Source organism: Lissotriton vulgaris, chromosome 3_2, assembly GCF_964263255.1.
Source record: "Lissotriton vulgaris chromosome 3_2, aLisVul1.2, whole genome shotgun sequence".
NCBI lineage: Eukaryota > Metazoa > Chordata > Amphibia > Caudata > Salamandridae > Lissotriton > Lissotriton vulgaris.
In genome coordinates, this window is record NC_141690.1 from 104,477,035 (window position 1) to 104,499,373 (window position 22,339).

Genomic DNA, 22,339 nt, shown 5'->3' on the forward strand with positions numbered 1-22,339 from the left:
TTGCGGGGTGCGTTGCAAAATGGAAGCGGTTCAGGGTGCGGTGCACTCATGATGCGGTGCAGGCAGCGTGTAGGAAGGTGGCTACCTGACTATGGTTACCCCAGATTTTTTGCCCTGTGTTTAGCTGGTTTTCGACTTAGTTGGCCTGGTTCCCTGCTAATCAGGGCCCCAGGCTATCTGCTCTCTCTGTAAAATGGATTCCATGTACCCTAGGTGCATAACTAGATTGGCTTGGGTCACCTTATCAGCCCCTGTACAGAGCACTATAGGTGCCCAGGGCATAGGTGCATCCAAGGCCTACCAGGGGCTGCAGCATATCTTTTGCCACCCCTGGCTGGCTATCTAAATTGACACAACTGGCTGATCACTCAGCTGGGGCAAGTGGGTGTAATCACCCCTTGCTTAGATATAGTATACCTATATCTAAACCTATATCTGGACACATATATAGCCTGTAAGCCACTCCTATGGAAGGCCTCATCAATCCTGGAGGCAGAGTGCGTGGTTTTATGTGAGATGGTGCTCTGGCGTGAGCTGAGCCTGTCTGCAGCTGTCGGGAACAACTCCCTAAGCTGATCCGGGATAATGCCATACCATATACTCTTAAGCGCATTATAATCCTCGCGGTTATATAGCAACTTTGGTTTGGCTTTATCAAAACATGTCGTGTAAGGTGTCATACGAATTGGAATACTATCCCCTCGCCAGTTCTGGCGACGGGGATAGCATTCCACCCTTCTAGAGGGAGAAGACATGTTACTTTACTGAAACGCGGTTGATTTAAAATGAGCCTCAGATCCACAAAATGGATGCCCCTGCCACAGACACGGGTCTGACCTCCTGCTGCTGACCGAAACCCGGCAGAGGAGGCCTGGACAAAGAGTTTCCTGTCACAGGGCGGTGTCAAACCACCCCAGACAGGAGATAGTGGATTGGAGTAGGGAGGTTTCAATGAAACCAGACACTGCCTGGGGAGCACAAGGCTGCCCCTTGCAGGATCCGGCCAAACCGGTTCTGGGGCCTCCCAGCCCCTGTCCCAGCGCGGCCAGGATCAAAGGAGAGGGGTGTAACCACCCCCTTCCTGGGTCCCACCCATAGGAGGGGACCTAGCAGGATGTCCAACCCCCTAGATTCGAATAAGAGGGGGAGCAGTCCCAACGGACCTCAGATCATCCTGAAGAAACATAAGAAACGAATTCTGGACCCTTCGACTTTCTACACGACGTGAGAAGACTGAAGAATCTCCCTTGTGGTCAAGGAGTGACCACCCTGTGCAAACAGGCACCATCCAGCCCTCGACCCTTGCTTTGTTGCAGTTCCCGCCGGAACTCGAGCGACAGAGATCGACGAGATCAAGCTTGCCTTCCTTCTACCTGCCCGATCCACAGTCCCTGCAGAGCTGAGACCCGTGGAGGCGACCGGAAGCGTGGGGCACGCCATCTTGAAAAGGCCACGAGACGCTGACCGTGCGGCCCACGAGTGACCCTCGAAGCTGTACACCGGGGTTTGAGAAGCCCCAGCCCCGAGCCCCACTTGCACCAAAGCTCACCCCTCCACACTCGACGAGTGCTGCGTGGGGCCCTTCTGCTTGTGTGCGCTCGACGCGTTGGCCCGGTCACTTGCCAGCTGGCTTGTGGCCCCTGTGCCGACGAACTTCGAAATACGACTTGCTTTTCTGGTTGCTCCAGATCTGCACCAGCTCCTGTGAAAAGGAGCACCCACTCTGACCCTCCTGGTTCGAGTGATAAGCAATCTCCCGGTTCCGCGTGGATTGCTTTTGCCAAGTGCTGTTTGCTACAATCTTCAAGCCGACGGTGCTGACGGCGAGAGCCTACGTGGGACAGATCGTGACCTGCTCCTGGACGTCGCAGATGCCCCAGAGCCCACGTGACAGCGGAGAGAAGCCTATCGACAACCGCCTGATTGCGCCCGACATTGCCTGGTTCCGTCCTGGTTCCACCCTGGTCACTGCTGAGTGACCCAGACTCTGTCCCCTCTGCTTTCAGGTACTTTTCTACATCGATCCACCCTTGGATCGCACCGGACACTTCTGCTTCACCGCGCCTGCAGCTGCAACAGCTCCAAGCACCAAGAACCTGCGTGACAGAACCCGACGCCACTTCGACCCTGTGCACCCACGGCCTGTGGGTGAGGTAACTTTGCAACGCCGGTGTCTTTACACTGGTACACACCTCTAGGGTCTGTGTCTAAAGTTTTGTGTTCCTAGGTTCAGCGGAAGTATCTTTTTATTCACTTTAATTGACTTTTACGCACCATTGACAGTGCATTGGTGCGCGCTGCACTTTCCGTGCTGCACCCGTCTCCTGTGGGCTACTCCCGACTTCTTCATTGCTTGTCCTGACTGCTCCCAGCGAATCTCTAGGCCCTAGGCCTAACCATTGTTCGTAAAGTGTTACTTATACCACTTTTTTAATATATGGTCTGAGTGGCCACCCGCCCTCATCCATAAACGTGCAACTTTCTATGTGTAACAGTGCTTTTGATTTAACGCTTGTGCCCCTTTCCTCATAAAGAGTACTGGGGAGTAATTTAGAAATAAATACATATATTTTTATAATATATACTTGTGTGGTGTCCTTTCATTTGATTACAGGATTGTATGTGGTAAAACAGCTCGCTTAACACGACCTCTTAAGTTAAGCCTTTAAGGCTGCTTAGTCCATGCTACCACTAGGATAGCTTGTCTACAAGGTTGACTTACAACCTGACATCTTTGGGGTTTGTTTGGACTGATAACCAGTGGTTCCAGAATTGGAAACACTACCTATCAGGCCAACTTCTCACATTGGTGTGCAGCGGTGCGGATTTGAGCTTGCTGTTTGTTTTACCATTGCAATCTTTATCAAATTGAAAGATCACATCAAGTACCTCTAGGTACATATAAATCAAAAGCTTAGCATATTAAGTTCTACTGAACTTAGTAGTTGTAGATTAAAGGGATTAGCACACCCTGACTACAACTCACTAGCAAGGTACAGTAGGAAACCACTTAGTGTAGGTAAGTGCACCACTTACACCTCACTAGCAGTCATGTCTGATACAGAAAGAGCCTCAGGCTCTGCTCCTATAATAGTTGATCCTATAGGGACAACATCCAGATATGACAACCTTAGCCACAAAGACCTGAGTGCCTTGTGCACAGCCAGGGGGCTAAAAAAGGGCAGAGGCCCTACCATTCCTTCCCTAGTAGCTCTCCTAGAAAAGGATGACCTAGACAAGGTGAGTCAGACTCCCTTAGAAACAGAGGAAGGGATAAACTCCCCTGAGAATGAGGATCTTCAAGATGATGTAGTGGAAGAAGAAGAAGAAGAAGGCTCTGATTTAGATGAGCCTGAAGATCAGGATCAGGGGGGAAACCAGGTACAGGTTGCCAGGCTTAACCAGGCCAACTTGGACCTACATGGGAATGGAGGGGGCCAGCACCACTCCAGATCTCATAACCAAATTCTCCCAGGTAATAGAAGGGAGAGATCTCTGTCAAGGGACTCTCACCTTTCTAGTGCCTCAAGAGAATCTCAAAGAGGAATGACTTCCTCCCAGAGAAAAGAGCATAGGGCCAGGATGAGGGCTGTCCAACTCCAGATAGAGAGGGAGGAGGTAGCTCTGGCTCAAGCTAAACTGACCTTAGCTCAAGCTAAACTTACCTTGGCTAGGGAACAGAAAATAAGTGGCTTAGATGCCACTGGTGGCAGCAAAATTCCTAAAGAGAAACCCAGGTCCTATGATAGTAGAAACCTGACAAAGATTGTGCCCCCCTATCAGGAAGGGGATGACATCCACAAATGGATGACTGCTCTGGAGAGAGCCTGCATGGTACAGCAGGTTCCTGAGGAACAGTGGGCAGCAATCTTATGGTACTCCTTTTCAGAGAAAGGGAGGGATAGGCTCCTCACTGTCAGACATGAGGATGCCAGCAATTACAAAGTCCTGAAGAGTGTTCTGATAGATGGGTTTGGCTTAACCACTGAACAGTACAGGTTAAAGTTCAGAGATACCCAGAAGACACAGACTCAGGACTGGACTGATTTTGTTGATTGTGCAACTAAGGCTCTGGAGGGTTGGCTGAATGGCAGCAAAGTACATGACTTCACAGGATTGTATAATTTGATTATGAGGGAGCAGATCCTTAGTAATTGTCAGAACCAGCTCTTACATCAGCACCTGGTGGACTCAGATTTGACCTCTCCCCAAGAATTGGGAAAGAGGGCAGATAAGTGGGTCAGAACCAGGATTAGGCCTAAGAATCAGGACAATAACCAGAAGAAGGAGTCTACCAAGCCTCAAGATAAGGGTGGGGATAAAAGTAAAGAAAACACTTCCCCAGGGCCCCAAAACTCCAAGAAGGGGGGTGGGTCCCAAGACACTTCTTCAACAGAGAAAAAGCCTTATTGCCATGCCTGCAAACAGGTTGGGCATTACAAAACAGACAGCTGTTGTCCCAAGAATGGCAATAAAGAAAACATACCTCCAAAGCCAGCTCCAACACCTCCTGTTACTGTCAGCAGTAATCCCCCAGGAAGTGGGAGCACACCCAGGAATCTGGGTGGGTTTACTTTTGGAGCCCAAGGGGACCCTGGCCTATCCAGGTCTCCATCCCCAAATGATCTTGTCTATGAGACTGGCATGGGGTTTGCCAACTTCTCTGTTTGCCCAAATACCTTGAGCAAATATAGACAGGAACCCATCATCAATGGTTTGAAAGTTGAAGCTTTTAGAGACACAGGGGCTAGCATCACCATGGTGGCTGACTGTATAGTCCCCTCTAAGCAACTTTTACCAGGTGCCACATACCAGGTAACAAACATTGATGGCATCCAAACCAATCATCCCATGGCAGTAGTAAGTCTCAGCTGGGGAGGTGTCATTGGCCCAAAGAGAGTGGCAGTGTCACCAAACTTGCCTGTAGACTGTCTACTGGGTAATGATTTGGAAATCTCAGCCTGGGCTGAGGTTGAACAGGAAATCCATTCTAGAATGGTAAATTCCAATGGAAAGGTTAGTGGGGCTGTACTGGCTATGGCCCCAATTCAAGATGTCCTCCCTGAAAAGGTTGGTAGGGCTGAGCAACTCTCTGCCCCATCTTTACCAGAAGCTCTTCCCAGACAGAATAACAAAGCTGTTATGATAACAGCAGCAACCCAAACTGAGTCTCCTCCTGAAAAGGTTGGTGGGGCTGTGATGGCCACAGCCCAAACTCAAACAGATATGTGTGTTGTGAAGCCTGAAATGATGGATCACTCCACCCAAACTGAGAGCATGGAGGAGGAAGAGAAATCTCCCCCTCACCAGACAGTAGGACAGGATCAGCCTCCTCAGGGAACTGATCTTACCCCTGATGAAGGAACTGCCCCAGAGGTTGTTAGGCCTGGCCTGACAGAGCCTCTGATGGCAGTGGACCCTTCTCAGGTGGGATCCAGTCTGGAGCAGGTAACCTGCCCCTCTCTACCTTGCCTTAGTCAGCCCAGGGCTGCAGAGGACAAGAAGGACAGTGAGACCCAGAGGGCCCCCTGTCAAATAAAGCACCCCCATCAACAGATTAGGGGCACCAAAACTAGTAGGCCTAGTAAGGTGAAAACTTTAAAAACTCCTGAGGGAGCCCCCTTAAAAACAGTTAGGGACCTCCCACAGATGGATTCTGTTGGGCACAGCCAAACCTGGGACCCAAAGGGCCCAAACCTGAACTGTCCCTCCAGCAAGCCAAACAGAGGGACCCAGCCTCCAGCTTTAGGTAGCCAGAGGTTGACCCTGAGAGCTCAGTGCAACTCAGTTGAAGAAAGAAAGGCACATATGGTGGAAGATAATTGGAGGAAGTTGAGCCCAAAAATAGTGGAGCCTCACTTCAATACTCCATATCCAAACCAGCCTTTAACTTTGCATAAACACACCCAAGGTAGTGATTCCCTATGGTGGAGACCCTCTAATACCCCTAGGGTGAGGGACTGCTTAGTGGACCATGAGACAGGGGGTACCCATGCTAGTGCAGGTACTTCCTTATATGGCCACTCAGGCAATAAAGGCTTACCTGGCCAAGGATAGCCTTATCTCCTTTCGTTTGGGGGGGGGTTATGTAGGAAGGTGGCTACCTGACTATGGTTACCCCAGATTTTTTGCCCTGTGTTTAGCTGGTTTTCGACTTAGTTGGCCTGGTTCCCTGCTAATCAGGGCCCCAGGCTATCTGCTCTCTCTGTAAAATGGATTCCATGTACCCTAGGTGCATAACTAGATTGGCTTGGGTCACCTTATCAGCCCCTGTACAGAGCACTATAGGTGCCCAGGGCATAGGTGCATCCAAGGCCTACCAGGGGCTGCAGCATATCTTTTGCCACCCCTGGCTGGCTATCTAAATTGACACAACTGGCTGATCACTCAGCTGGGGCAAGTGGGTGTAATCACCCCTTGCTTAGATATAGTATACCTATATCTAAACCTATATCTGGACACATATATAGCCTGTAAGCCACTCCTATGGAAGGCCTCATCAATCCTGGAGGCAGAGTGCGTGGTTTTATGTGAGATGGTGCTCTGGCGTGAGCTGAGCCTGTCTGCAGCTGTCGGGAACAACTCCCTAAGCTGATCCGGGATAATGCCATACCATATACTCTTAAGCGCATTATAATCCTCGCGGTTATATAGCAACTTTGGTTTGGCTTTATCAAAACATGTCGTGTAAGGTGTCATACGAATTGGAATACTATCCCCTCGCCAGTTCTGGCGACGGGGATAGCATTCCACCCTTCTAGAGGGAGAAGACATGTTACTTTACTGAAACGCGGTTGATTTAAAATGAGCCTCAGATCCACAAAATGGATGCCCCTGCCACAGACACGGGTCTGACCTCCTGCTGCTGACCGAAACCCGGCAGAGGAGGCCTGGACAAAGAGTTTCCTGTCACAGGGCGGTGTCAAACCACCCCAGACAGGAGATAGTGGATTGGAGTAGGGAGGTTTCAATGAAACCAGACACTGCCTGGGGAGCACAAGGCTGCCCCTTGCAGGATCCGGCCAAACCGGTTCTGGGGCCTCCCAGCCCCTGTCCCAGCGCGGCCAGGATCAAAGGAGAGGGGTGTAACCACCCCCTTCCTGGGTCCCACCCATAGGAGGGGACCTAGCAGGATGTCCAACCCCCTAGATTCGAATAAGAGGGGGAGCAGTCCCAACGGACCTCAGATCATCCTGAAGAAACATAAGAAACGAATTCTGGACCCTTCGACTTTCTACACGACGTGAGAAGACTGAAGAATCTCCCTTGTGGTCAAGGAGTGACCACCCTGTGCAAACAGGCACCATCCAGCCCTCGACCCTTGCTTTGTTGCAGTTCCCGCCGGAACTCGAGCGACAGAGATCGACGAGATCAAGCTTGCCTGCCTTCTACCTGCCCGATCCACAGTCCCTGCAGAGCTGAGACCCGTGGAGGCGACCGGAAGCGTGGGGCACGCCATCTTGAAAAGGCCACGAGACGCTGACCGTGCGGCCCACGAGTGACCCTCGAAGCTGTACACCGGGGTTTGAGAAGCCCCAGCCCCGAGCCCCACTTGCACCAAAGCTCACCCCTCCACACTCGACGAGTGCTGCGTGGGGCCCTTCTGCTTGTGTGCGCTCGACGCGTTGGCCCGGTCACTTGCCAGCTGGCTTGTGGCCCCTGTGCCGACGAACTTCGAAATACGACTTGCTTTTCTGGTTGCTCCAGATCTGCACCAGCTCCTGTGAAAAGGAGCACCCACTCTGACCCTCCTGGTTCGAGTGATAAGCAATCTCCCGGTTCCGCGTGGATTGCTTTTGCCAAGTGCTGTTTGCTACAATCTTCAAGCCGACGGTGCTGACGGCGAGAGCCTACGTGGGACAGATCGTGACCTGCTCCTGGACGTCGCAGATGCCCCAGAGCCCACGTGACAGCGGAGAGAAGCCTATCGACAACCGCCTGATTGCGCCCGACATTGCCTGGTTCCGTCCTGGTTCCACCCTGGTCACTGCTGAGTGACCCAGACTCTGTCCCCTCTGCTTTCAGGTACTTTTCTACATCGATCCACCCTTGGATCGCACCGGACACTTCTGCTTCACCGCGCCTGCAGCTGCAACAGCTCCAAGCACCAAGAACCTGCGTGACAGAACCCGACGCCACTTCGACCCTGTGCACCCACGGCCTGTGGGTGAGGTAACTTTGCAACGCCGGTGTCTTTACACTGGTACACACCTCTAGGGTCTGTGTCTAAAGTTTTGTGTTCCTAGGTTCAGCGGAAGTATCTTTTTATTCACTTTAATTGACTTTTACGCACCATTGACAGTGCATTGGTGCGCGCTGCACTTTCCGTGCTGCACCCGTCTCCTGTGGGCTACTCCCGACTTCTTCATTGCTTGTCCTGACTGCTCCCAGCGAATCTCTAGGCCCTAGGCCTAACCATTGTTCGTAAAGTGTTACTTATACCACTTTTTTAATATATGGTCTGAGTGGCCACCCGCCCTCATCCATAAACGTGCAACTTTCTATGTGTAACAGTGCTTTTGATTTAACGCTTGTGCCCCTTTCCTCATAAAGAGTACTGGGGAGTAATTTAGAAATAAATACATATATTTTTATAATATATACTTGTGTGGTGTCCTTTCATTTGATTACAGGATTGTATGTGGTAAAACAGCTCGCTTAACACGACCTCTTAAGTTAAGCCTTTAAGGCTGCTTAGTCCATGCTACCACTAGGATAGCTTGTCTACAAGGTTGACTTACAACCTGACATCTTTGGGGTTTGTTTGGACTGATAACCAGTGGTTCCAGAATTGGAAACACTACCTATCAGGCCAACTTCTCACACAGCGGCTTTGTGACGAACGCCCCAGACTGCGTCAGTGAGACCAAGGCTTATGGTGTAGGGCGAGGTGGTGCTCGATGCAGTGCTGGTAGGTTACGTTGCAAGCTACGGAGCCGGTTAGCGGGAGCTGACATAGGTTGGCCCAGCCGGCTGTGTGGGACGAGGTGGCGCATCGTGAAACTTGCGAGCGGTGCCCCCAGCCACGGTGCAGTCACGGGTGTCGAAGTGAGTGACTGCGTCGGTGAGATCAGGATTGCAAAGTGAAGCAGTGCGGTGCGGAGTATGGTGCCCAAAGGTCATGGGGCAAGCAGCAGCTCGGTGGTGGTGGTGTCGTCGGTCGTAGTTATCATGAGACCAGGGTTGCGGTGCGAGATGCGGACCGTGCCCTCTGCGGTACCGTCAGGACACAGAGCCAGCGACTAAGTAGGTGACTGAGTCGGTTGCATTTCCCGTCTCGGTAGCAACTGAAACAGCGGTTCCAGAAGTGGTACCCAGATGTTGGTGAAATCTTTGCAGTCCCTAAGACTTCAGAATAGGAGCCACGTTCTACTTCAAGCCCTTGGAGATACTGAGCACAAGTAAAAGTTCAGTCCAGGTCTTTCACTGCCCAAGGCAGAAGCAGCAGCTGCAGGCCAACCCAGTAAAGGGGCAGTACTCCTCTTGGCAGCTCTTCCAGCTCTTCTTCTTGTAGGTTCTTTGATTCTTGCGAGTTCTAAAGTTCTGGGGTCTGGGCCCCAATATTTATACTCAAAATTCCTTTGTTCTTTCAGGCAGAGAGTGTCTGTGCTTAGTCCAAACCAGTTCTGTCCTCTCTGGCCCAGCTTCCTGGCAGGAGGTGGAGACCGCATTGTTCAAGACAGACCACGCCCTTTCAGATGCAAGGCTATCTCCTACTACTACTCTAAATGCAGCCCAGTTCTATTCAGCCCAGCCTGGCTCATCCAGGAAAGGCAGGACACACCTTGACCCCCCATGGCTGTCTGAAGAGAATGCACCTCACCAGCCCCTGTCACTCTAAAGCCAGACAGTCAATTCACAAACCCAGCAGAGGCACACAGAATGGCTAAGTAAGGAAATAAATACTTTCTAAAAGTGGCACACAACATAAAAATCATCTTTACTAAAAGATGCATTTTTTTCATTCTGATTTCAGGCATACTAAACTCTATTTTCCTATCATGTCCCGCTGGGAAGTAATATTTATACGATGTTATAAATGAACTCCCATTCAACCCTATGGGACAGATAGCCTTTCCGTTGTGGAAAACGAAATGCACTGTAATTCACTACCAGGACATGTCACACACACCAGAACATGTCCTACCTTTAACATATACAGCACCTACCCACAGGGGTATCTTGAGCCTACCATAGGGGTGACGTATATGTAAGATAAGGGCCTGGCAAGTGGGTGCACCTGTCAAGTCGACATGGCAGTTACAAACTGCGTACAGACCGTTACCTTTAGAGGGCTACTTCTGTGGGTGGCACAATCAGTGCTGCAGGCTCACTAGTAGCATTTGATTTACAGGCCCTGGCACACTCAGTGCACTGTACTGGGGACTTCATGGTAAATCAAATACGCCAATCATGGAAACACCAATCCATAACACAATTTACAACAGGAGCACTTGCATTTTAACACTGAACAGCAGTGAGAAATTGTGCAGACACTAAACTAGCAAAAACAGTCAAAATCGGAAGCTCAGAAAGCAAAAAGACGGGAAACACGCCAAAAGATTCCAAGTCTAACAGTACGTGTATGAGTGCATGGATGAATGGCTGGGTTATTAAATGAATGAAAAGATGGGTGATGCATGGTGGGTAGGATAGTTACAGATGGTTGGTATAAAAACAGAAAGATGGATACATAGGCAAAATATTCCTAAAAATAAATCTTAGTACTTTATTTGACATTTGGTCAGAACTGGACAAATTCCATATCACGAATCTTGAGCCCTACTACATAATTAACTATGAATATTTTTGCATCGCTTTTTGTAAACCCACAGAGCCAGTAAAAATAAACAAGGTCATGTTTTTCTTAGGTTGAGCCTGGTGTTGCAGCGCATGCCCTGCTCGCTTTGCGAGGCATGCTGTATTAGGGTATTTTTTAGAAGTGATGTGCAAGCCATCCCCATATTTTTCATTGGCTGGTGTTCTCGTCCATGGTAAATACTGGCTTCCGATTGATAATGAGGCTTCTTAGTCCCTCCTTGTTACCGCCCTGTCTCCTATTGGGACCGCCCATCAGGACTGGATCTTTTACTTGCTCTTGTTTTAGGCTTCTTTTCAAGGGGGAGGGTGCTTGTTTTGGATTTCAGACCTGGCAACACGAGTGGCGAAGTGAGACGCATTCCTGGAATCTGCCTTTAAGGAGAGCACAGACTCAGTACATGGGACAGGTAGCTGCCCCAGTGTCTCCTTGCAGAGCCTGCAGGGGCTGTATGCACTGCTGCTGTTCTTAGTGTGGCTGTAGCTGTGTCTGCTTTGGGTGTAAGGAGGGTGCTTTAGGGGGGAAATAATATAGGCAGAATTGCAGTGTGTATTATTTTAGAGGACATATGGGTTATGTGCTTCTTTACGGCATGGTAGACTTTGGAGGAGACTGTGTTTTGGGAGTATGTGGTACTTGAGTATTCAGTGTTCGGCCCTTTATAAGGGGGGTATGCGGTGGTCCTCTTTTGGGAGGTAATTTCGGTAGGGTGTGCTCTTGTGCATTGTCTACGTTTTTGCTGGATATACGTTTCTTTTGAAGGCGATCAGTTGTGTACTTAGAAGTAGTCTGTGTTTTTGTCCGTTTCCATTCGGGAGGAGGTATGCGCAATGTTTTCTATGGTATTTTTCTGTTTGGGTTGTATGTTTCAAAAGTGTAGGATTTTCTTTGAGTGCCGTTTTGTGTGTGGGGGCACGTGTCTTCGGGTGGGCATGGACATGCGTCGCAGAGTAGTGGACAATACATGGGTCTGGCAAGTGGAGCATTCTTTTTTTTTTTTAACAATGTTTTTATGAAAGATTGGCGTATATCAACATACATGAAGTATAACATGAAGCAGTTAGCAGCACACATCAGAGAATATAAGTTTGTGCAAATCTGGCATGACATAATTTACATAACAACCGTTTTATTCAATCCAGTACACCCCTTAGACGTGTTAGTGTGGCAGGTCCCGTCTCACCAGTCTGTGTTGGTTAGTCGCTATCATCCGAGATCAGCTCAGGTGGGGGGAGCGTGGGGGGGGGGGGCTGGCAGATATCAACCCGATAATGGTTCCACTTGCTCCACAATGTGTCCAATTCTTGGGGCAGCCTCTGTGGATGTAGACCGGTTTCTCTGTTACCATTGTGTGGTCCATGTCGCAACATCATTGCTGTGATGTCTGGGACTGTTCCGAACTCCAACGCTGAGCTAGGTTTCTTTTGGCCAATGTCATTCCCAATGTGACCCAGGCTTGGTCTGTATGAGTCAGGTCTGTGGGGTCCCAAATGTTCAGGAGGCAGCATTTTGGGGCGAGTTGGACAGGGACATTAGTGACTTGGGACATTGTACGTAAGACAGAGATCCAAAAGGGTGAAATCCGTGGGCACTCAAATCGTTGTAGCAGCGGTTCAGGGTTAGCACAGGCGTAAAAATCTGCTTCTCTTGTTACCCATATATCCAAGTACTCAAAACTGTGCGGTTGCACCCGTATTCGTAAGGGCAGCGGGCCTGCATGTCTCCATCCCACCATAGGAAACAGGATAGACTTCTCCCAATTAATGGCGAAGCCTGAGATCTCTCTTAATATATATGGAATATTTCACTGATTTTGGCAAGTGATTGATCTATGTGGGTTAGGTAAAGCAGAATGTCGTCTGCATATAGTGATCTGCTTTTTTCCCATCCAGAGGATCCTGCCCAGCCCCAGATTCTGGCATCCACCCTCATGAGGTTTGCCAATGGTTCCATTGCAAGGGCAAAGGGCATTGGGGAAAGTGAACATCCCTGTCTTGTTCCCTTCCTAACAGGGAAGCTCTAAGACATGCATCCATTAATGTTTACTCTAGCAAAGGGGTTCTGATATCATAATGTAATCCAGTTAATGTAGGTGGGTCCGAATCCTATTCTTCAAGGAGCAAAAATAGATGAGGCCATTTAACCGAATCAAATACCTTATTGGCATCTAGGAACAATACCACCCAGGGGTTACCCCCATCACTTTCTTGCGCAATAACATTATAAAGCTGGTACAAGTTAAACCTGGTCTATCGGCAGGGCAAAAAGCCTGTTTGGTCATAGTGAGCCAGGTCTGTCTGCACAGTGTGAAGCCTCTTGGCCAGAATTTTGGTATCCAAATTAAGTAGTGAAATTGGCAGATATGAGTCAGATAGTTGCGTTGGCTTTCCGGCCTTGGGTATCAGCACAATCATGGCCATTTATAGATCCTGCAGCAAGGGCCTTTGCTGAAGAGGGTCAACATTCGGAGCATCTGTTTGATCACGCTACTTGCCGTTTTACTGAAGAATTCTACAGGCAGTCCACTGGGACCTGGGACTTTCCCAGCCTGCATCTGAGTTAGTGCTTCTACTATTTCTGTTTCTGAGATCTTTGCCTCCAGCCTTTCCCTTTGTACTTGGATCAGGGTCTTAACTGAGTATTCTCTTACAACTGGGCATTTAATCTAATCCCCCAACCTCAGGTGTATAGAAGTAAGGCATGTATGACGCAAAGGCATCTGTGATCCATCTACTGTCCCCGACCACCTTTACGGATTCCAGCTGCATTAGCACATTATCCTCTACAGAATCATACATTTCTCAGAACCTTGATCGACCTAGCTGCAGTGTCAGGCATACAATGAATGCTAAATGGATCCTGGCCAAATACTGTAAATCTTTTTAAAGAGTACTAACCATTAATCATTTAATCATTAAAAAACAGTGTATTATGGTCCTATATTGCCATTGTGGTTTGTAAATGTCATAAGCAACCCTTGATGGCAATATAAGCTCACATTACAGAGTTTGTCTGTCAATCTATCCACTCTTCAAGGAGCTTGGAGCCAGCCCTCTTCTTCCATCGGTCTTTCAAATGTTTTCTTCTCCCAACTACACCATGAGGCACTAGGTGAGCCCCCAGCCATTGGTTAACTTCACTGTGAGTGACCACATTCTGGCTTTTCACAAGGAGGACATTTGCACACAGATTTGTTCCCTTCAGTGCCAGAGATTGCAATGTGTGACCAAAACAGATTTCTTGTAGCCCATGTTTTTCTTTTTTTATATATATTTAAGATGGCTCAGTAGCACCCACAACAATTTTTTTGTAAAAACAATGATAACAAAGCAAGCATTGGCAAAGCGAAATGACTGCAAAAGCCTGGCAGTCAATGCCAGACCTATTGGTTTTGCCAATGCTTATTTTGTTTTATAATTTTCTGGAAATATAGCGTGAAATGAGGAAGAATAGTTAATCATTTCATTCAGGGTTACGTTTTGTAGCTGATACTTTCTGAAGAATTTAAAATTCATTTCCAAATATATATATATATTAAAAAGTTGCATGAACAAGTTATAACCGTGCATATCCTCGTACTGCACAAAATGCACATTTTGCATCAGGCATTTACTGTATTTTTTATGTTGTAGGCCATGTGCTCAAGTAGAGGATGCAAAGCTTTTATAATTTTTGAGTGTACGTTTTTTTAAATAAAAACCTAAAACCTGAAGTATTTTTTTTTTATGAAATCCCCAAAATTGTGTTTTTTTTGCTAGTGAAATGTGTGTAGATGGATATTTTTGATCCTCATAAATAGGCTGTATAACAAAGTTCAAAACCTACATTGATTGGCATTATGATGATGTGCATAGCTTGTAGATGAAGATTGTAAAGATACAGAAAGAAAATTGTACACCTTCATCCTAATACATTTCTGCCACTGACACACTACACAATGATCAATGAAATGACCTAGATGAAATGTAATGGCATAAAAAAGTTAGTTTTTGTTGTTTTTTTGTTTTTTTGCAGGTGTAGATCAATGTATGCAGAAATTTTTGGATGTTGCAAGACAGACTGAATGTTTTTTCTTACAAAAAAGATTGCAGCTTTCTGTTCAGAAACCTGAGCAAGTTATTAAAGAGGTATGTTATAGGATGAAAGAATTATGCCATGTAGGTCTTTTCTGTAGATTTGAGAGTATGCACGTTCCTACTGTCTGAATATGCCCACCTTCAACCATGGTACTTTCATGGTTCTTGGAAAGAATCACTTGACATTAGGTGGCTACATTTAATTCTTCTACTCCAAAATCTATTATAGTTAGACATTCTTACAATTTATTTTTTATCCTGCAAGTTATGGCCTAGACATTAGTATGTTGTTATGCTGGTTTTCATGCTGGAGTGGAGAGATTGAAGAAAATGTTTAACATGGGTAAGTAACCCTTGCCATTTTTCACTGCTTATAATAAGAATCTTTCAAGTTCCATTAATAAATGTTTTACATGATGTTTTTTGTATTTTTGTGCTATTTAACTTCTTTGTTTTCCCATTTCTGAGAAGGCTGGCAATAAAAACATTTTTATTATATGTATTATTTGGATTGAAATCTTGCTTTGAAAAAGCAGCCACAATTTTTTCCATCAATTTCTTTAATAAACTTGCATACTTAATCTTCATAAAAATCTGCATAATGAGCATATCTCATTTAGGATACTATAGACAGTAGGCAGACATTCATCAAGAGAACTTCTTCAAAGTTTTCATAAGCAATTAAGTGATACGTTTTTTACAGAATTCCAATAAAGTAGGTGCAGTGTACAAGGTAACTGAGCAATAACGTATTTATTTTTTATTAATGAACTTTTGGGCAGTTTAAACAAGGGCCTGGCTGACTAAACACTTTAAATGGACCTCTTGTTTCTCATACATAAAATGTCAATACAAAATAATGAAACATCAAGAGCTCAAATGAGAACGAGGAATCTCTACATTTTCACTGTGTGATTGTTAACTTTACATTTTAAATCTTTCATGTTGCTTTACGCGCATAAAACGCTGACCTCTACCCTTAGGAAGGGTATGATGGCACAGTTTTAGCTCACTGTTTAAAAAAAATATTGCTCACTTTTAATTACTAAATACTGCTCTGTGTACCTTGTTTTCCTGCATCGAGATTTTATGCCATTTTTTGCTTTCCGGTCCGCCACAGCTTGTGCTGCTTGAGCGGAGAAGATTCAGAAAAGGGGGTGGTGATGAACAGAGTGTCTGAATTAAGCAGACCACTCTTACCCAGTCCAAAGATCAGGGCTTGATCCATCACCGTTTTTTAGCTCACTGCACCATCCCAGCTCAGAACTTGGCTATATGCAAATTAGTCTGACCCTGGCCCAGTGCATCATGGGAACAGGGCAGACCAAACTACCAAGCCAATTCTTATACTGGGAAGGAAACAAGCTACCGGGGACCGGTTTCTGGCATTTCAGCCGTCTTTGGCCCGACTTGCTTGAATCCTGATGGTGCAATGAGCTAGGGACTCACATCTGAGTATACCCTTCCACGCTTATGGTGGACAAAAATGATTCAGAAAAGGGGGTGGTGATGAACAGAGTGTCTGAATTAAGCAGACCACTCTTACCCAGTCCAAAGATCAGGGCTTGATCCATCACCGTTTTTTAGCTCACTGCACCATCCCAGCTCAGAACTTGGCTATATGCAAATTAGTCTGACCCTGGCCCAGTGCATCATGGGAACAGGGCAGACCAAACTACCAAGCCAATTCTTATACTGGGAAGGAAACAAGCTACCGGGGACCGGTTTCTGGCATTTCAGCCGTCTTTGGCCCGACTTGCTTGAATCCTGATGGTGCAATGAGCTAGGGACTCACATCTGAGTATACCCTTCCACGCTTATGGTGGACAAAAATGATTCAGAAAAGGGGGTGGTGATGAACAGAGTGTCTGAATTAAGCAGACCACTCTTACCCAGTCCAAAGATCAGGGCTTGATCCATCACCGTTTTTTAGCTCACTGCACCATCCCAGCTCAGAACTTGGCTATATGCAAATTAGTCTGACCCTGGCCCAGTGCATCATGGGAACAGGGCAGACCAAACTACCAAGCCAATTCTTATACTGGGAAGGAAACAAGCTACCGGGGACCGGTTTCTGGCATTTCAGCCGTCTTCGGCCCGGCTTGCTTGAATCCTGATGGTGCAATGAGCTAGGGACTCACATCTGAGTATACCCTTCCACGCTTATGGTGGACAAAAATGATTCAGAAAAGGGGGTGGTGATGAACAGAGTGTCTGAATTAAGCAGACCACTCTTACCCAGTCCAAAGATCAGGGCTTGATCCATCACCGTTTTTTAGCTCACTGCACCATCCCAGCTCAGAACTTGGCTGTATGCAAATTAGTCGGACCCTGGCCCAGTGCATCATGGGAACAGGGCAGACCAAACTACCAAGCCAATTCTTATACTGGGAAGGAAACAAGCTACCGGGGACCGGTTTCTGGCATTTCAGCCGTCTTCGGCCCGGCTTGCTTGAATCCTGATGGTGCAATGAGCTAGGGACTCACATCTGAGTATACCCTTCCACGCTTATGGTGGACAAAAATGATTCAGAAAAGGGGGTGGTGATGAACAGAGTGTCTGAATTAAGCAGACCACTCTTACCCAGTCCAAAGATCAGGGCTTGATCCATCACCGTTTTTTAGCTCACTGCACCATCCCAGCTCAGAACTTGGCTATATGCAAATTAGTCTGACCCTGGCCCAGTGCATCATGGGAACAGGGCAGACCAAACTACCAAGCCAATTCTTATACTGGGAAGGAAACAAGCTACCGGGGACCGGTTTCTGGCATTTCAGCCGTCTTCGGCCCGGCTTGCTTGAATCCTGATGGTGCAATGAGCTAGGGACTCACATCTGAGTATACCCTTCCACGCTTATGGTGGACAAAAATGATTCAGAAAAGGGGGTGGTGATGAACAGAGTGTCTGAATTAAGCAGACCACTCTTACCCAGTCCAAAGATCACGGCTTGATCCATCACCGTTTTTTAGCTCACTGCACCATCCCAGCTCAGAACTTGGCTATATGCAAATTAGTCTGACCCTGGCCCAGTGCATCAAGGGAACAGGGCAGACCAAACTACCAAGCCAATTCTTATACTGGGAAGGAAACAAGCTACCGGGGACCGGTTTCTGGCATTTCAGCCGTCTTCGGCCCGGCTTGCTTGAATCCTGATGGTGCAATGAGCTAGGGACTCACATCTGAGTATACCCTTCCACGCTTATGGTGGACAAAAATGATTCAGAAAAGGGGGTGGTGATGAACAGAGTGTCTGAATTAAGCAGACCACTCTTACCCAGTCCAAAGATCAGGGCTTGATCCATCACCGTTTTTAGCTCACTGCACCATCCCAGCTCAGAACTTGGCTATATGCAAATTAGTCTGACCCTGGCCCAGTGCATCATGGGAACAGGGCAGACCAAACTACCAAGCCAATTCTTATACTGGGAAGGAAACAAGCTACCGCAAACCGGTTTCTGGCATTTCAGCCGTCTTCGGCCCGGCTTGCTTGAATCCTGATGGTGCAATGAGCTAGGGACTCACATCGGAGTATACCCTTCCACGCTTATGGTGGACAAAAATGATTCAGAAAAAGGGGTGGTGATGAACAGAGTGTCTGAATTAAGCAGACCACTCTTACCCAGTCCAAAGATCAGGGCTTGATCCATCACCGTTTTTTAGCTCACTGCACCATCCCAGCTCAGAACTTGGCTATATGCAAATTAGTCTGACCCTGGCCCAGTGCATCATGGGAACAGGGCAGACCAAACTACCAAGCCAATTCTTATACTGGGAAGGAAACAAGCTACCGGGGACCGGTTTCTGGCATTTCAGCCGTCTTCGGCCCGGCTTGCTTGAATCCTGATGGTGCAATGAGCTAGGGACTCACATCTGAGTATACCCTTCCACGCTTATGGTGGACAAAAATGATTCAGAAAAGGGGGTGGTGATGAACAGAGTGTCTGAATTAAGCAGACCACTCTTACCCAGTCCAAAGATCAGGGCTTGATCCATCGCCGTTTTTTAGCTCACTGCACCATCCCAGCTCAGAACTTGGCTATATGCAAATTAGTCTGACCCTGGCCCAGTGCATCATGGGAACAGAGCAGACCTAACTACCAAGCCAATTCTTATACTGGGAAGGAAACAAGCTACCGGGGACCGGTTTCAGGCATTTCAGCCGTCTTCGGCCCGGCTTGCTTGAATCCTGATGGTGCAATGAGCTAGGGACTCACATCTGAGTATACCCTTCCACGCTTATGGTGGACAAAAATGATTCAGAAAAGGGGGTGGTGATGAACAGAGTGTCTGAATTAAGCAGACCACTCTTACCCAGTCCAAAGATCGGGGCTTGATCCATCACCGTTTTTTAGCTCACTGCACCATCCCAGCTCAGAACTTGGCTATATGCAAATTAGTCTGACCCTGGCCCAGTGCATCATGGGAACAGGGCAGACCAAACTACCAAGCCAATTCTTATACTGGGAAGGAAACAAGCTACCGGGGACCGGTTTCTGGCATTTCAGCCGTCTTCGGCCCGGCTTGCTTGAATCCTGATGGTGCAATGAGCTAGGGACTCACATCTGAGTATACCCTTCCACGCTTATGGTGGACAAAAATGATTCAGAAAAGGGGGTGGTGATGAACAGAGTGTCTGAATTAAGCAGACCACTCTTACCCAGTCCAAAGATCAGGGCTTGATCCATCACCGTTTTTTAGCTCACTGCACCATCCCAGCTCAGAACTTGGCTATATGCAAATTAGTCTGACCCTGGCCCAGTGCATCATGGGAACAGGGCAGACCAAACTACCAAGCCAATTCTTATACTGGGAAGGAAACAAGCTACCGCAAACCGGTTTCTGGCATTTCAGCCGTCTTCGGCCCGGCTTGCTTGAATCCTGATGGTGCAATGAGCTAGGGACTCACATCTGAGTATACCCTTCCACACTTATGGTGGACAAAAATGATTCAGAAAAGGGGGTGGTGATGAACAGAGTGTCTGAATTAAGCAGACCACTCTTACCCAGTCCAAAGATCAGGGCTTGATCCATCACCGTTTTTTAGCTCACTGCACCATCCCAGCTCAGAACTTGGCTATATGCAAATTAGTCTGACCCTGGCCCAGTGCATCATGGGAACAGGGCAGACCAAACTACCAAGCCAATTCTTATACTGGGAAGGAAACAAGCTACCGGGGACCGGTTTCAGGCATTTCAGCCGTCTTCGGCCCGGCTTGCTTGAATCCTGATGGTGCAATGAGCTAGGGACTCACATCTGAGTATACCCTTCCACGCTTATGGTGGACAAAAATGATTCAGAAAAGGGGGTGGTGATGAACAGAGTGTCTGAATTAAGCAGACCACTCTTACCCAGTCCAAAGATCAGGGCTTGATCCATCACCGTTTTTTAGCTCACTCCACCATCCCAGCTCAGAACTTGGCTATATGCAAATTAGTCTGACCCTGGCCCAGTGCATCATGGGAACAGGGCAGACCAAACTACCAAGCCAATTCTTATACTGGGAAGGAAACAAGCTACCGGGGACCGGTTTCTGGCATTTCAGCCGTCTTCGGCCCGGCTTGCTTGAATCCTGATGGTGCAATGAGCTAGGGACTCACATCTGAGTATACCCTTCCACGCTTATGGTGGACAAAAATGATTCAGAAAAGGGGGTGGTGATGAACAGAGTGTCTGAATTAAGCAGACCACTCTTACCCAGTCCAAAGATCAGGGCTTGATCCATCACCGTTTTTTAGCTCACTGCACCATCCCAGCTCAGAACTTGGCTATATGCAAATTAGTCTGACCCTGGCCCAGTGCATCATGGGAACAGGGCAGACCAAACTACCAAGCCAATTCTTATACTGGGAAGGAAACAAGCTACGGGGGACCGGTTTCTGGCATTTCAGCCGTCTTCGGCCCGGCTTGCTTGAATCCTGATGGTGCAATGAGCTAGGGACTCACATCTGAGTATACCCTTCCACGCTTATGGTGGACAAAAATGAGCTGAGCGGAGAAAGCATTCAGCCTCCTCTCCGGCAGAAGCGCGGTTAGCGGTCTAGTGGTTGCGGCATATTCGGCTCCAAAAACCGATGCTGGGATGTGCGCGCCGCCGGCGCACCAAAGGCAAGCCCATCTGCGCCTGTACGTGGCCAGGAGCCAGAAACCCTGGATCTCCGGGGGAAAATAATCAGTGTTCTGAAAGCCTTCACTACTCAGCTGAGTCCTTACATCTGCTGAAAGCACAGAAAAATACTAGCACCGCCACAACTTCTCTGTACCAACCTGTACCCCCACACTCTTGAAGGCCCGATAGCCTGCTATAAATGCCAGCTTCTAAGTGACTAGAGACTGGGAGATCACTAGGGGAAAAATCCAGACTTTCTTCATCCAAACATGATCTAAACGGTCTTCTTTGTAATGTCAGGTCACTGGCCAAGCATTCTACTGAGATGTGGGACGTGATCTCCTCCCAGTTCCCGGTTATTTGCTTTTTAACAGAGACATGGCTAAACCCCTCCAACCATCCAACCATTGCACTAGCCATCCTGGATAACTACAAACTAATCCATCTCTATAGAGCTGGCAAAACGGGCGTAGGCATTGCCATAGCTTTCAAAAATCACTATAAAAGTAACATGGGTTTTTACCACAAACACTGACTCCATGGAGCAAGGTATTTTTAAGATTAGTGTGTCTTCTACGGATAGCTGGAATGGAGCCCTGATTTACCGCCCCAGGGCCTAAGACTAATTTCAGTCAGCTACTGATAGAACAAATAACCATGCACATTTTAGCCTCCAACAAATTTCTCCTTCTAGGCAACTTTAACTTCTATGGGGAAGAGCATATCAACCCGGAAGTCAGGAAACTTCTATCTAACCTAGAAACACTAAGACTCTCCCAAAAGGTCCAGGGCCCCATGCATACAGCTGGTCACACATTGGACCTAATCTTCTCCAATATAGAACAGCTGGACTGTAAGACTCCTCGTCCCTTTACATGAACCGATCACTTTTTAATCAGACTGTGACGCGATGCGCACAGGCCATGGTATAAACTTATTCCTGGTGCCTTTAGTAAAGCCTTTCACCCTAAGTTACCAAATGATAACCACAAGGTCTCTGAATTGTTGAATTCTTTTAATACTGCCTTTATGGCTGCCCTGGACGCAACCGTCCCCTTTAATAACCACGGTCTTGCTCATCATCGACCGTCAGCTCCGTGGTTTACGCCAGAACTAAAACAAAAAACGAAATGTAAGACTTCAGACAGATTGTGGTGGAAAAGGAAAGAGCCTCAAGATAGGGAAAAATATAAACAAGCGCTGTCCCGGTACCATGAGAATATTAAATCTGCTAGGCGATCCTTTATTATTAATCAAATCAAACGAGCCAACAACTCCCCCAAAGTACTTTTCAGGATAGTTCAGGATTTAATTTCTCCACAAGCATGCAGTCAA

The 22,339-nt window shown here is 47.6% G+C and overlaps 1 protein-coding gene across 1 annotated transcript in view; it reads left to right on the forward strand.

The window, feature by feature from the left end:
• MED28 (mediator complex subunit 28) overlaps positions 1-22,339 on the forward strand; it is a 175,001-nt gene that overhangs the window by 110,808 nt on the left and 41,854 nt on the right. Inside the window, exon 3 of the mRNA XM_086964053.1 lies at positions 14,834-14,946. Coding sequence (XP_086820179.1) covers positions 14,834-14,946 — 113 coding nt within the window. The remainder of the gene's footprint in view (positions 1-14,833; positions 14,947-22,339) is intronic.